This window comes from Nannobrachium achirus (assembly GCF_963921795.1).
Source record: "Nannobrachium achirus genome assembly, chromosome: 5".
NCBI classification, from domain to species: Eukaryota; Metazoa; Chordata; class Actinopteri; order Myctophiformes; family Myctophidae; genus Nannobrachium; species Nannobrachium achirus.
Window position 1 is genome coordinate 35,530,326 of NC_137814.1, and position 15,128 is coordinate 35,545,453.

The following is a 15,128-nucleotide window of genomic DNA, read 5'->3' on the forward strand; positions in this document are numbered from 1 at the left end:
CACCGGAGCGCTCCCTACCTCCGGTTCAGCCAATCACTAGCTTCCACTGCCGATACCGGGATGCTGTTTAGATACACGCTTTAGAACCTGTGGTCTGGTAGGAGTGGTGCTGCCCATTGGTCAACATTATATTTCTCCCCTGAGCAAGCAGGCATAACATGTCAGCGCTTTGCACAGGGAAACCAGGTTGGAATCCCTGGCAGGACACGACACTTACAGAGTAGTGCAAGCAGAACCAATCAGTACACAATTTCTTTAGAAAGTCCCCAATTTGCATACAAAAGGTATATATTATACAGTATATATAGAAAGAAAAGCATTTACGTTTAATTGGTTTTGGAAATACAAAGCACTCCATTCTGTCAACATGGAAACAAAATGATCTGTGCCTTTTAATTTAATACATTAAATCTGTAATTATCCTTCAACTGAAAGTTAATTTAATAAAGTTTCTTTTAATTGACTAGATTATTTTCCACTTTATTAAATAATAATAAATAATAATAATAATGAAGTCTCGCTCTCATAGCTTTATAATAAGAAGCTCGCTGCACTTTTCGCTGCTCCAGATCGGTGAGATCAATCAGTCGAAATGGTATTCCTGAATGTGACAGTCCAAGACTATCTGTATCAAGCGCCGGCGCAGGGCCCCCGCCGATGCAACCATGCTATCACCCGTCCAGTGCCCGCTGCTCTTAATGTCAACATCCCCGGCAATGTGACCAACTGGGCTGAACTGATGTCCCACCTGGACTCCACAATGCCCAGAATGGCTAACACCGAGCAACATGTCGAAGCGCTACTCGTGCTAGGAGCCAATGTTCCAACTGGGAACGGCCTAGACCCACGAACCATGCAGGGGATCAGGCGCATGGTCATGGTTCCCATTCTGGGAAATGGACAGGACGACTATAAATGGGAAGACGACATTGTGCAGTGGGCCGGGCAGGGTGGCACCCTGCCCCTGGACGTCAACCTGATCCGCCTAAATGTGAATCAGGGTGGAGTAGCGGAGATCGGGGGGGCACTGAGCCTTTTTCCCTGGTGGATTATTGTGTCTCCTTTTCTTTGAACACAATAAACGCTTTAGTGTCAAAAAAAATAAAAGAAAAAAATAATAATGAAGTGCTTAAAGTAAACATTACAAAAACAAACAGGGAGTGTATTCTTTCCAAGACAAGTGTAATGACAATCTTACTAATGGACATACTGTAAGTAAGTCATTCGTCATGCTCTCTCCTCCTTTGAAGGCAAACCTGAGTACAAATCATAACGTCCACCGACATTCAGACCCAACACTCCCGCCTCCCCCTTCCCCCCTCCTCCTCCTCCCCCCCCCCCCCCCCCCCTCCTCCTCCCACACACACACACACACACACACACACGGACCCACCCATTGTCAGGGCCTGTGTGTGTAGTGTACCATCATCATCCCATGTGTGAGTAGACTCTACTACTTCCAGAATAGAATATTCCAGAACAGCAGCCAGCAGGGATAGATCATCAAGGACACGAGAGGGTAGACCAGCGAGCCGTACAGGCAGTTGTCCAGGATGCCCTGCGAGATGACAGACAGGAAGAGCATCCAGCCTTCCATGAAGCTGACGGGCATTTCCTGCAGCTCCTGGAAGAAGAACACGCAGAAGAGTAGCGTGCAGGCGGGGCTGAGGATGATCATGACGAAGGCTGACAGAGCCCTAGGGAGGCAGGAGGAAAGAAGCGTATTAAGAGGCTTTACTTCTACAGCACTAGCCCTTGTGCCCGAGCGTACACCGTATGACTCATGTGCACTTGCAAAGTCACAATCGTTTAGGTCAGGGGTCTTCAACAGGGGGTCCGGGACTCCTAGGGGGTACTCAGAGTTACTACAGGGGGTCCTCCAAATATTTGAGTGATAGAAAGTTTTTTTCGACTTTTTTATATTAACCACTTGAACCCTAGTGTCGATATTCTGAGAACTTTAGCCAAAAATAGCAGATCTACAAGCTGCGAGGCGTTGTGAGCTTATAGAACGGCTATTTTCAGCAAAGAGCTTTGGTGTAGAGGGGAAAAAGAGCAGACCAAGTTCAGAGTGAAAGGTCAAGTTATTAAGTATTGACGGTTCAAGTGGTTAAATATCTGAAAACACAAATGGACATGAATCCAAAATACACTGATGATCGTGCTGTAAAATGATGAAACTATGGAATCTATGAAAAAGTTGTGGGGGTCCCTGCTTCATCTCTCTCTCAACTAAGGGGTCCTTGGGCTGAAAACGTTGAAGACCCCTGGTTTAGGTTCCAAAGGAACACTTTGTCATTTTCAAATTGCTCAAATAGATACATCGTTAGTATTTGAGACTATAATTTCAGCAAAGGAACCAACTACTTAATTTCAAGTACTGCGTTATCCATCTCACTAAGCAAGTGAAAGACAAGGGCAAATGAAACGTGGGTGAATTACTTGGGTACGTGGGGTGTGATGAAGGCTGCCAGGGGCACCAAGGTGAGTGCCAGGATGAAGCCCAGGGAGAAATTGATGAGGGCGGTGCAACCCAGCAGCACAGCCAAGTACAAGACAGCCACCAGCTTCAGAACCTTCCACCCCTGCTCTGTTCCCTGTCCTGTCAGGAGCCTGGGGGACACAACAACAAGAGCACAACAGAAGTCATTGACACTGTAACCTTTTTACACTTGCCTGCCTAACATAGCTATTTTACTAAGCTCGCGACACATCGTGGATGCAAAGCTGGGGTATTCGTATTTTCTGTGTGCCACACCATTGTACAACAGAGCATACATTAGCCAATGACCGATGGAAAAGATGCAAAGGCTAAAGATCTAAGTTGTACTTTACCTTCATGATGCTCCAAAATAATCATATTTTAACTGGGGACTCCCCACCCTGACGAGGACTAAGAGTTGAGGCATTACATTTTGTATAACATGGTTCTATTGTGAAAATAGCAGATCTACATGCTCACAGCGCCTCGCGCTCCTTTCTGGAAGTGGGTGTACTTCTCGTAGCTTCCAGCAGGAAGCGCCGTGTACATTACATTCTAGGAGGATGGTTAGCTTAGCGTCTTCACGTCCACTCCACGGGCCAGAGGATCAGCCACAACAGGCTGCACGATGGCTGGATCAAAAGTGTCTAGGTCGCTGTGCGTGGATCGCGGACTCAAGCACGCTCGGGCGCCGCTTCCCTATCGCTCTTTTCCCTGCTTCGCCGCACGCAAACGAATGGAGGAGAGCTCCCCGCCGCGTCCCCAAAGTAAGACCGGCGCCCTCTAATAGCACTATATACACGCTCATACCGAGCACTCCAGTATGTGTTGTTATCATTTGGGCATTGTTTTTTTTTAAAACATGTTTATAAATAAATAGAAGATTTGTTCGGCAGTACCCGTGTTCAGGGGTGTCTGGGGGGGCTAGGAAAGTGTTAATCATCTCGGGACACCCCCAAAATAATATGGGGAACCAATCCTGACCCACAGGTTGGGAACCACTGCCCTAGATGACCAAGAATGAGGGGCATTCAAAGGCCTTAACGCTCGTGGCTGTAGCATCAGCGACTACCTGTTGGTGTTGTGAGGAAGAGCGAGGCCTGCTGTGTAGATGGCAATGACGGTCAGGACCACAGCCTCTGTCTCAGACACTGGGAAGTGCTCCACAGCCATCTCCTGAGAGTAGATGGGCAGAGTGTACAGAGCTGCACCCGTCAGGTGGCTGATCACCAGCGGAGTCAACACAGACAGCACCCCTGGACTGGAGGGCTGTGAGACAGTGGACAGGAAAGGAAGATGATGGATACTGTTTTTTCCCACTCCCTGGAATATGGTTGTTGTGTCACTTACACGTAGGCCTGTCACAATTATTACATAATCGTCTAATCGCAATTATTTTTGCCATAATCGTTTACATGTTGAGAAATGTTCATATATTTTCAAACATTTAAAAAATTGTATACTATACTATCAATGTTCTTTTTTAAGTATAAAGTTGTCAAATATGTCTGTCATTTCTTTGTATATATTTAGATTATGTGTCATATCTGCCATGTAAACTTCAAAGCCTACAAGCCAAACAGAAATGTAATTGTCAACGACAAAAACACAATTAAATCGTTAATCGCAATTATTTGAGCGACAATTAATCGCTATGAAAATGTCATAATCGTGACAGCCCTACTTACACACTTGCAAAGATTATTCATCATCTTCTTTTGTTTGTTCTTTTGTAATGAAACTAGAGGTTCGCGGCCTTCGGCCGCTCACATCTAGAGTCCACGCCCGCTTCTTTACTAAAAAACTTAAAAAAAAAAAAGAAAAAAATTGGTGGGGGGGAACTATTGTGTCGGAACTATTGTGCCGCAGCGCACGTTTCCGGTCGGACATATTTGACCGCCGGACGCACTGGAGAGAAGTGACTGTTATGCCTCTGCCATTTCTCTGCACTCAATGTGGAGGCAGCAGCAGCAGTGCACATTAGGGATGGGTATCGTTTGGATTTTTACGATTCCGGTTCCGGTTCTGCTTATCTGTTCCGATTCCTAACGGTTCCTATTTCGGTTCCAAAATGGTTAAAAACACATTTTTTTAGCCGAAGCTGAATAGAGATTTTTTGCCTCTGCTATTTCTCTGCACTCAATGTGGAGGCAGCAGCAGCAGTGCACATTAGGGATGGGTATCGTTTGGATTTTTACGATTCCGGTTCCGGTTCTGCTTACCTGTTCCGATTCCTAACGGTTCCTATTTCGGTTCCAAAATGGTTTAAAACACATTTTTTTAGCCGAAGCTGAATAGAGATTTTTTTTATTTTTTATTCTATACACACATTATTTTTAAACATTCTTTATTTATTTATTTGGTAATAAAAGGTAATGTAATGTCTTCAGTTGCATAATTGCACATTTATGGCCTAATTGTGTTATGATTACTATTTTAGGCCTGCCAATGTTTGGGGAGAATTCAGTTTCATTTTAGCAACACTGTCTCACTCACTCACACACACACACACACACACACACACACACACACACACACACACACACACACACACACACACACACACACACACACACACACACACACACACACACACACACACACACACACACACACACACACACACACACACACACACACACACACACACACACACACACACACACACACACACACACAGCTGGTGTAAGTATCTTGCTATGAACTGTCTCTAGATGTGAGTCGCCCGAAGAGCCGCCGAGCTTCTTGTAGGATACAGTCAGGCTCTCAGCTAGCTAGCGTAGTAGCGCTAATGTTAGACCCTCTGTGGAACACGTGGATTCTAGTTTGGTTAATTCCAGCAGAAAAGCTTGGTTACTGGTTGGCTATATCTTCCCAATTGGCCAATTCCTACTTGTCTTGAGACGGGGGAAGCAGGGGGACAGGGAGGAGGGGAGGAAAGGAATGCAGCATGTAGCGACGCTCCGTGCTGTCTGTGTCTGTACTTCTCCTCCATTCAACACAGAGAAGAGAGAATGCGCCCGGTGCACCGGCACTGCACACACACTCCAGCGTGTGTAGACTTGTGCTTCGACGCATCGCGGTGTATTTGTGCTGTTTGTGCTGTCTTCCCTGTTGCCTCCTCTCTCTCGTGCTTAGCGAATGAGCGGACGGCATAGGGTTATGGGCGGTATTCCTTACCGTCCTGACGACTACCGACTACCTATGCGACGACTACCTATGCGACTACCTATGAGTTGGAGTGGATGTAAAGGGGGCGTGGAAGTGGGATGCGGCAATAAGAACAATGTAATAATAGATGAAATGTGAAAAGACAGAGAGACAGAGGAAGGAGTCCGTCTAACCTGCTCGATGTCGTCGTCTTCTCTTGGTGGTGGAGATACAAGTTGAACCCATAAATCTAAGGCCTGTATCATGGTCAAGGGCACCAACATTTACATTTTTAGTACCAATGATGATGATTACTATTGTTTAATGTTACCTAACAAATCAAAATGTTAACACAAATGGCATCAAAGTCTTCAAGCTTATGCTGAATGTGTGCAGCAAGCCTATAACAGGCTAAGATATATCTGCTTTTATCCATTTCAGGTTTCCATCCAATCCAATGGATGTAAAATATCACCAAAAGATGCTTGGGAAACGGAACGTTCCTGGTTTGATTGTCTGGCTAAGTCTCATAGTGTTCTTGAGCAATACAATGAACACCCAACTGTTCCCAACGAGGAGGTTGTTACATTGTAAGGTTTTGTAATCTGTCGGTAAGTTAATAGTATGTGTGTGCATGGTTGAATATAAACTTACATGTACAGTATGTAAGACGGAAGATGCTATATAAATGCAACAATTATTGTACCATTTAACATTTACCAAAAGGATACACGAAGCAACAGTATGAGAGCAAGCAGGCCGAAGGCTGGCATGTAGTAACCGATGGAGACGAAGCGAGAGAGCGAAGGCATAAGATAGAAGAAGTAGGACTGGTGGAGGCGTTCCAAGAGATTATTGAGCTTCCGAAACATTCCTTCCAGGAGCCTGGGAAAACAAAACAGTCCAGATCCCGGAACCAAGTCATTAATACTGAGTATCTGCAATGATCAAGTATAAATTCAATTCATTTTTTTTTCTTTTTCATATGAGTCTAGATAATACACCTTCAGACTTCAAGTACATTAAAAGTTAGTATAAAAAAAATTCAATGGCGTTGGACTTCTTGGTTAGACTTGGTTTTACCCTCTTATTTTTTGCATACAGAGTAAAAAGCATTCTAAACTGAAACATTTAATTAGAATTCAATTCAATTCAATTATCCCATAAAACAAAAAACACAGGACTTTTCTTCCATGCTGACCCAAGTTATGGACAATGTCATTTGTATGGCTGTCATAAACAAATAGCAATGCAGACAAATACTGTATGTAAAGCAATTCAAATATACAATGATCCTGATCGGGACATCAGTAAAATTACAATGACAAAAAGCATTAAGCACAAAGTCACCCTATCTACAACGTCACAATATCAAATTCACAACACACATGATGAATCAAGGAAATAACAAAGAAAACAAAAGTAATTACCGATCTACAAGCTTGCTGAGACTATTTTCAGCAAAGCGATTTGGTGTGGAGGGGGAAAAAAAGGAGTTGGGCCAACTAAGGATAGACCCCTGGTGGTTAAAATGTCTTCAAGGAGCAGAGTGAACTGGCACTGACCTGCCGATGGTGGTGGCGTCAGTCTTGTACTGGCGGAAACTGTTGACCCCCTTGATGGTGGCAGCTTCTATGTGGTAGCGCAAGAACAGTCCGTGGTCACCCCAGGGACGTCCACTGGCCTGCTTCAGTACCATCAGCATCATGGTTTGGACTGCATGGCTGTAACCCGACGCAGTGTCCCAGTCGTTTCTCTGAAGCTGTACAAGGTGACAGCAGAGAAACTGTCACAAAATTGTCCAAAAGTACACAATCCCTAACACATGATAAGATAAGAAAACTTTATTGTACATCAGATTTTGCATAAAATGGAAATTTGTTTTTGGCACACAGGCAGTCAGTCAGTATACTGAACAACAATAAAACATACATAGAATACACAAATGCATTAAAATCCCATAACATAGCAGCAATGATAAGGGTAGTCGGGGTTGGAACTATTCAAACATTTTCTTATTTAAAATTCCTACTGCAGTTGGCACAAATGATGTCTTGTAACCCTTCTTTTTAGCTAGAGGTACTTTAAGCCTCCTGCCTGATGCTCAAATGAAGGGCGAAGAAGGTGTGTAGAGTCACTGTAAATCTGAATAGCCTTTTTGGTTATGTTGCGGTTGTACATATCCTCTGAAGTTACAATTGTTTGTTTCCAAAGATCTTACTTGCCTGATTAACTACCTGGGTGAGCTTGTTCCTCTAACAGAGGTTCCCATACCAGGAAACGATGTTAAAAGTGAGAACGCTCTCTCTGAATGACCGACAGACCATGGTCAGGGTGTGTTTGACAGCATTAAAACTTCTTAGTTGCCTTAGAAGAAATCATTTTCACAATTGTCCATTGTGAAAATGATTTGCTAAACGATTACAGAATAAACAGAGTGAATGTGATCATCATCTTCAATAGCTGTAGATGGTTCTCCAGCTCATACCTTGCCCTGGATGGTGCAGAGGACCCCTATCTTCTGGCAGAAGGCGTAGAAGAGGTTGGCCAGGTCCAGGTTGGGCAGCTGACCATTAAGGCCCTCCAGAACCAGGTCCATGCTGGTGATGACATCACTGCTGAGCTCCAGGGACAGGGCAGCCTGGATGGAGCCACCACGACCTTGCAGTGGAGAGTAGTCCATACCTGACAAACAGTGATAAGTGTGTTTGTTCTAGAGAAACCAAACATAAACAGCTGAAAAGAGAGGAACTGTAAGTCTGCACTAAGCCTATCAAAGATCATTCCTTCAATGGACTTATTGAAAGAGATTTGAAAACTTGGTTGTATTCTGTTGTGGTTTTTTTAAGTTGTCCTTTATTTTGTAGTTGTGTAGTATGTTGGAAATTGTATTTATTATCATTGATAATTTTTTATCAATATAATTATAATATATGATATGATAATCTTTTACCTAGCCATGCCCTCCCGGGGTTGGGAGTGATCTCGGCGGAATTAAAATTAAGTATCTACGTTTAAATATATGTGCCCCTCCCCCCAAACAAAAGTGCAAATGTGTTTGCACACATGTGCACTAAAAAGGACCACAATAGAGCACCGAAGTCTGACATCATATAAGAACTGCAGAGATTTGACTCATATGGTTATCAAGCATCAACTGACGGTGAAAAGATTATCATAATATTTTTCCTCCAAACAGACGTTATCTAAATGTAACTAAATATCATAAAGGACACCGAGTCAAATACCGGTACCTGACAAAATCGCTAGGTTTGTTTAGTTTTGGAACACAGTTCTTATACTGTAGGATGCAATCTATGGTTTGCGTATGGGAATTCCAAAACAAAGAATAACACTGTGACCAGTGGTGGGTTCTAGAATTCGTTTGAGGGCATACTATAATCTACAATCTGCTGTCTTTCCTGTGGCCAGCGCATACTCGAGTGCATAATGCTTATCAGATACGCTTTAAAGTTTCACAAGGGCATACGCTTTTTCTATTTATTTATTTTCTTCAGGGCATACTACGCATAGCCTGTTACACGGTAGAACACACAACTGACTGTGACCCAGGGGTTATGGGAGTGACGCCAGGATTTCGGTACTCTATCAACAATGTTAATAATAACAGGGTTCCCACACATTTTGACCAATTAAATTCCAAAACGTTTCCAGAATATTTAACCCAATTTCAAGGACTATATAACCTGCCTCTAATATTTGACAATTTGGCCCATGTTTCATTTGTCATTTCAGGGGTATTAACAAAATCAATAACCAAAGACAATGCATAGCTATTTTTTCCAGGACCTTCCAGAACCCTTGATAAATTCCAAAACTTTTCCAGTACTGGAAAAATATTTTTCTAATTTCAAAATATTTCCAGGAGTTTCATGACCGTGGGAACTCTGTAATAAATAAATCAATGGAAAAGGCTACTGTAGTCCAACTCACCTGTAGTGTTGGTGTGGTGGTAGCCCTCCAGCCAGGCCTGCATGCCAATCAGATCATGATCATTCACCAGGAAGATGATATCCTTGGCCCAGTAAACCTGACCTGTAAAACAGCACAACAGTCCTCATTTCAATAAATACCATAACTATCTCTCTACACAACATATCCTCTGGAGCTAAGCTAATTTGTGGCAGGAGTATGACAAGAGATGAAATGCTAACTGCAACAATTGAATAAAATCTCAACAGTATTCATGCAGAGTAGGGATGGGACGATAAGCGATATTTTCATTTATCGTGTAAAAAAAACTCATGATAATCGTATCGTGGAGATTTAATTATCGTGATATCGTCCTCCGTCATGCACTGGGATCAATTCACCTTTTATTTGCCGAGCTGCATATCCGGTACCACATAAACCCTCTATAATTGGTAAACTTATAATATACGTACTTGATACAGTCTTTGTTTCTCTCTCTATCAAATGTCTTTGCCAAAAAGAGCTTGTAGATCGGCTATTCTTTGGCCAATGTTCCACCCCAGGATAATGGATTTTGGTTATCGCAATAATATCGTAAATCGCGATTTCTTTTGTCACAATAATCGTGATATGAAACTTTCATATCGTCCCATCCCTAATGCAGAGTGAGGTGTAAGGCTGTGTGTGCTAGTTTAGCTTGCCTGGTTCTATACAGCGGTGGTCCCAAACTTTTCAGCTTGTGACCCAAACTAGTGAATCGATCTACAAGTTCACAACGCGTCGCGATAGATCGGCTATTTTCACTACTTCTTAATTATTTTGTATTCACAGCGTTTCCTCAGAGTTACTACAGTGGGTCCTCCAAATCGTTGTGTGATAGAAACCTTTTTCATCTTTCTTATATTAACCACTTGAACTTGGAACTTTAGCCAAAAATAGGAGATCTACAAGCTCACAACGAGCTTGTAGATCGGATATTTCCGGCCACAAGGTTTGGTGTAGAGGGGAAAAAGAGCAGACTAAGTACAGAGTGAAAGGTCAAGTTAAGTATTGACGGTTCAAGTGGTTAAATATCTGAAAACACACATTGACATGAATCCAAAATACAATGATGATGATGATCTCAAGGATAGGCATCAATAAGCATTACGCTTCTGCCTATACCTTTTCGATACAGGTTTAAAAAAAGAAACGAAAACAAAAATGACTTGTAATGTCTCACTGATTATCGAAATAAACTATTCATTCATTCATTCATTCATTGTGCTGTCAAAAAATTAAACTATATTGAATCTATGAAAAGGTTGTGCTGGTGGTCCCCGTTTCATCTCTCTCTCTCTCAACTAAGGGGTCCTTGGCCTGAAAACGTTGAAGACCCCTGCTATACAACAGTATACAACAACAATCCATGAAAAGGGGCAGAGTGCTCATTCTGAAGGTACTGTGCCACGGTGAAAAGGCAGGGTACTCACTCCTAAAGTACTGTGCTAAGTTGAAAAGAGAACGGGTACTCACTCCTAAAGTACTGTGCTAAGTTGAAAAGAGAACGGGTACTCACTCCTAAAGTACTGTGCTAAGTTGAAAAGAGAACGGGTACTCACTCCTAAAGTACTGTGCTAAGTTGAAAAGAGAACAGGTACTCACTCCTAAAGTACTGTGCTAAGTTGAAAAGAGAACGGGTACTCACTCCTAAAGTACTGTGCTAAGTTGAAAAGAGAACGGGTACTCACTCCTAAAGTACTGTGCTAAGTTGAAAAGAGAACGGGTACTCAATCCTAAAGTACTGTGCTAAGTTGAAAAGAGAACGGGTACTCACTCCTAAAGTACTGTGCTAAGTTGAAAAGAGAACGGGTACTCACTCCTAAAGTACTGTGCTAAGTTGAAAAGAGAACGGGTACTCACTCCTAAAGTACTGTGCTAAGTTGAAAAGAGACAGGGTACTCACTCCTAAAGTACTGTGCTAAGTTGAAAAGAGACAGGGTACTCACTCCTAAAGTACTGTGCTAAGCCAAGCAGTAGGCCCACCGCCTGGTTGTTGCTGTTCCCTGGGGTGCATGGGGCGCTCAGCACCAGGGCTTCTGTGCGAGGGGCTCTGGGAGCCCGCAGGATCCCATACACATTAGTACCTTTCACCATCTGGAGAGAGGGAGGGGGATCAGAGGGAGAGCAATGAAAGGAAGCACCAGAAGGAGAAATAGGAGCATATTGTCGTTGTCAGATGGAAACCTCGTACATGTATGTCCAAAGCTGTTCGTTTTGTATTTATCATTTTAAAAATGATTTAAACGAGTGAAAATGGAAATCTGGAGGTCTCAGTTGGAACTGTTACCCCTGCGACCCGATTCCGGATAAGCGGTTGAAGATGGATGGATGGATGGAAAATAGCCGATCTACAAGCACACAACGCCCTGCATTGCGAGGCGTTGTGTGCTTGTAGATCTGCTATTTTCACTAGTTTTGTGCACCAGTCTTGTATGATGAAGCAGAAAAAACTAACTAATTTGAAACTCTGAGATACGAGGTTTCTGCATGACAGTGACAATATTTATTTTCTTTTCTTTCTACTTCATACATAGCCATTCAGCTCTTTTAAAACTCACCAGTGGTGTAAAGTAACTAAGCACTGTACTTCAGTACTCCACTACAATTAATTGACAACTTTATTTACTAGTTTCTTTGAAGATTTTGATTGTTATTACAAAACATACAGTACATTAACCACTTCAGCTCTGTATACATTTCAGCCATTTGAAAATAGCAGCTCTACAAGCTCACAATGTGAGCTTGCATTTTGAGCTTGTATCTGCTATTTCCAAAATATTTTTATACATGAAATTAGACATTCTGCATAATGAGTAATATTACTTTTGGTACATTTTGATGCTAATTTTGTACTTTTACTCGAGTAAATTTTGAATTCCAGACTTTTACTCGTAACATAGTATTTCTACATTGCAGCATTGAAACTTTTAACATAAGTACAAAATGGTAAATGGTAAATGGTGCATTTATATAGCGCTTTTAATCCAAAGCGCTTTACATAGATTGTGCATTACATTCACCCATTCACACACACATTCATACACCGGTGGCGGAGGAAGCCATGCAAGGCACCAACCTACTCACCGGAGGCAATTAGGGGTTCAGAGTCTTGCCCAAGGACCCTTCGACATTAACTCAGGGGGAGCCCGGATTCGAACTGGGAACCCTTCGGGATTTATACCCTTCGTGCTCTAATACCAGTTTCTCTACCCCTGAGCTATGCCGCCCCACAACATATGAGTACATTTCCCCACCACTGAAACTCACATATCTCTCTTTGTTTTCATCAGGGAAGGGAAGTGTGCGGGTGAAGGTTTGGGTAAACACCTCCAGCCCTCGGGACTGCATGGTTTTCACCAGCCACTCCACAGGCATCCCGCTGCAGTGCACAGAACAACACAACCAGTTAGATCGGAGTCAAGATAGGTTGTCTTAGGGATGGGACAATATGACAATTTCATGTCACGATTATTGTGATCAAAGAAATTGCGATTTATGATATTATCGCGATAATTAAAATATCCCCAACATCCATTATCCTGGAGCGGAACATTTGCCAAAAGAATAGGCGATCTACAAGCTCACAACGCGTCGCAAAGACAATTTTTTACTGTATGGTAGAGTGAAAAAAAAAAAGTATCAAGTATGTTATTTCCAGGTCCGTTTCACCAATTATATAGGGTTTAATGGTACCGGATATGCGGTTCCTCTAAATAAAAGGTGAATTGATCCCAGTGCATGACAGAGGATAATTTCACGATAAATATAAATCTCCACAATATGATTGTTTTTTGTTCCAGGTACCCTGAAAAAGAAAGATTTAAGTTACAAATGTTCACTTAAAAAAAAATTATATATATATATATATATATATATATATATATATATATAAATAAAGATTTGCAAGTGTTTGCACTTGGTGCCACGCTATGAGCTTGTATACCTGCTATTTTTTTAATAGCAAAAATATATAAAATAATGGTAAATGTGGTTTAAAATCTAATGTGACAGATGCTTTCCAGGTCTAAAGGGGTTTTAACAGCTGATGCTGCTGGGCTGACTGAAGGAGGCTTCGTCATCTCAACATAATATAACTTACTCTGCCTTCTTTTTATGAGCTGCAAACTCCCTGCCAGTGGCCATGGCCCTCTCCCCTGCCGGGAACCGCTCCTCCACCATAGTGGAACCCATGGCATTCTCTGACATGTATGTGCGCAGAGTGAACGGGTCGAAGGCAAGGCCCATGAACCATGCCACACCCGCCATGTAACATATAACACTGAGAGGAATATGCAAAGGAGAAACATTTTTAAGAAATTTGCACAAATACAATGTAGATTATAATTGTGAACAAAATGTTAATTCATTACATACATCGATAGGCCTATACAGACATACATATTTATGATACAGAGTCCCTGATTGATTGATTGAATTCAGAATGTACTGTATTAGAAGGTTGCATATTATGAAAAAGTAGTGTTTCATCATGACAAATCACATTCACTGGTACACCGAACACCGTCAACTAAAAGGAGATCCTAGTAAGCTTTTCGGCTTATTTACACAGGAACCACTTTATGTATCTCATAGTCTATAACATTGAAAGACAGACGTACAGATAGGTACAAGTACAACACCTCTCACTTCAAATGACTTACCAGATCGGGGCATTCAGGCGGGTTAGCATGCTTATCAAAGCACGCCTTCTGTTTGGGTCTGACAGTAGTCCCATGAATGCTGTCTTGTACCCCAAGGCTGGTCAAAGCACTGTAGACCATTACACACAGCAGGCAAAACATAATTACAATACCAATAGCACACTAGAGTGGATATACTTTACTTAAATCTGTGATATGAAAAGCGACTCTCATTAGGCTAATTTATCTGGTGAAATACAAGGAATATACACTTTTCCGCATTTGCTGGGGACCCCCTGGAAGAGCTCGGGGGTTCCTGGACCTCATTTGACACCACTGTTTAAATGACTAGGCTAGAGCGACAGCATTTATCATGTGTGTTATGGAATACTACATTATTCTACACCAATATCGTAGGCCTACCATTGTCGTCCCATTGTCAATCATCTCTTGTCCCGTGCATGTTTGCTGCTATAGCTAACGTTAGCTATCTTAGCCAAATGACCAGTTATATACACATTGATTAACATTTAACGGGGAAGGGAGAAAGGGAGGGGGAGGCTCTTTTTTCACGCAAATATTCCGTAGTTATAAATTGTTATAAATACCTCCGAGTGCACAACACACACCTAGGATTCTGCAGCTTTTTTCAGCTGCTGATGAAGCGTGTATTTCCTTGTTCCCGGGGACATTTAATGCGACGGACCAACTTCCGGCCGAGAAAAATGTTTCCTAGCATTTCTTAGAGGCAATATTATTTAAAGCCATTTCTACATTACTTATGAAAGCATAATAATGAAATATGCAAATTGAATACGCTATATAAACAATTCATGTCCCCAAACGTTTTGCAGCAAATTTAATCATTCAATCATATAGGC

General features: G+C 42.2%; 1 protein-coding gene across 1 annotated transcript; it reads right to left on the bottom strand.

Moving 5' to 3' along the window:
- Positions 1–1,426: 1,426 nt before the first annotated feature.
- Positions 1,427–14,944, bottom strand: gpaa1 (glycosylphosphatidylinositol anchor attachment 1). The gene is made up of 13 exons (XM_080725468.1): positions 14,856–14,944; positions 14,269–14,377; positions 13,707–13,886; positions 12,875–12,986; positions 11,554–11,701; positions 9,587–9,688; positions 8,121–8,317; positions 7,198–7,394; positions 6,364–6,517; positions 5,827–5,889; positions 3,555–3,751; positions 2,443–2,613; positions 1,427–1,697 (listed from the first exon to the last, which is right to left on the bottom strand). The coding sequence occupies exons 2-13, from the start codon at positions 14,340–14,342 to the stop codon at positions 1,454–1,456; spliced, it is 1,839 nt and encodes a 612-aa protein (XP_080581594.1). The 5' UTR covers positions 14,343–14,377; positions 14,856–14,944; the 3' UTR covers positions 1,427–1,453.
- Positions 14,945–15,128: the final 184 nt, after the last annotated feature.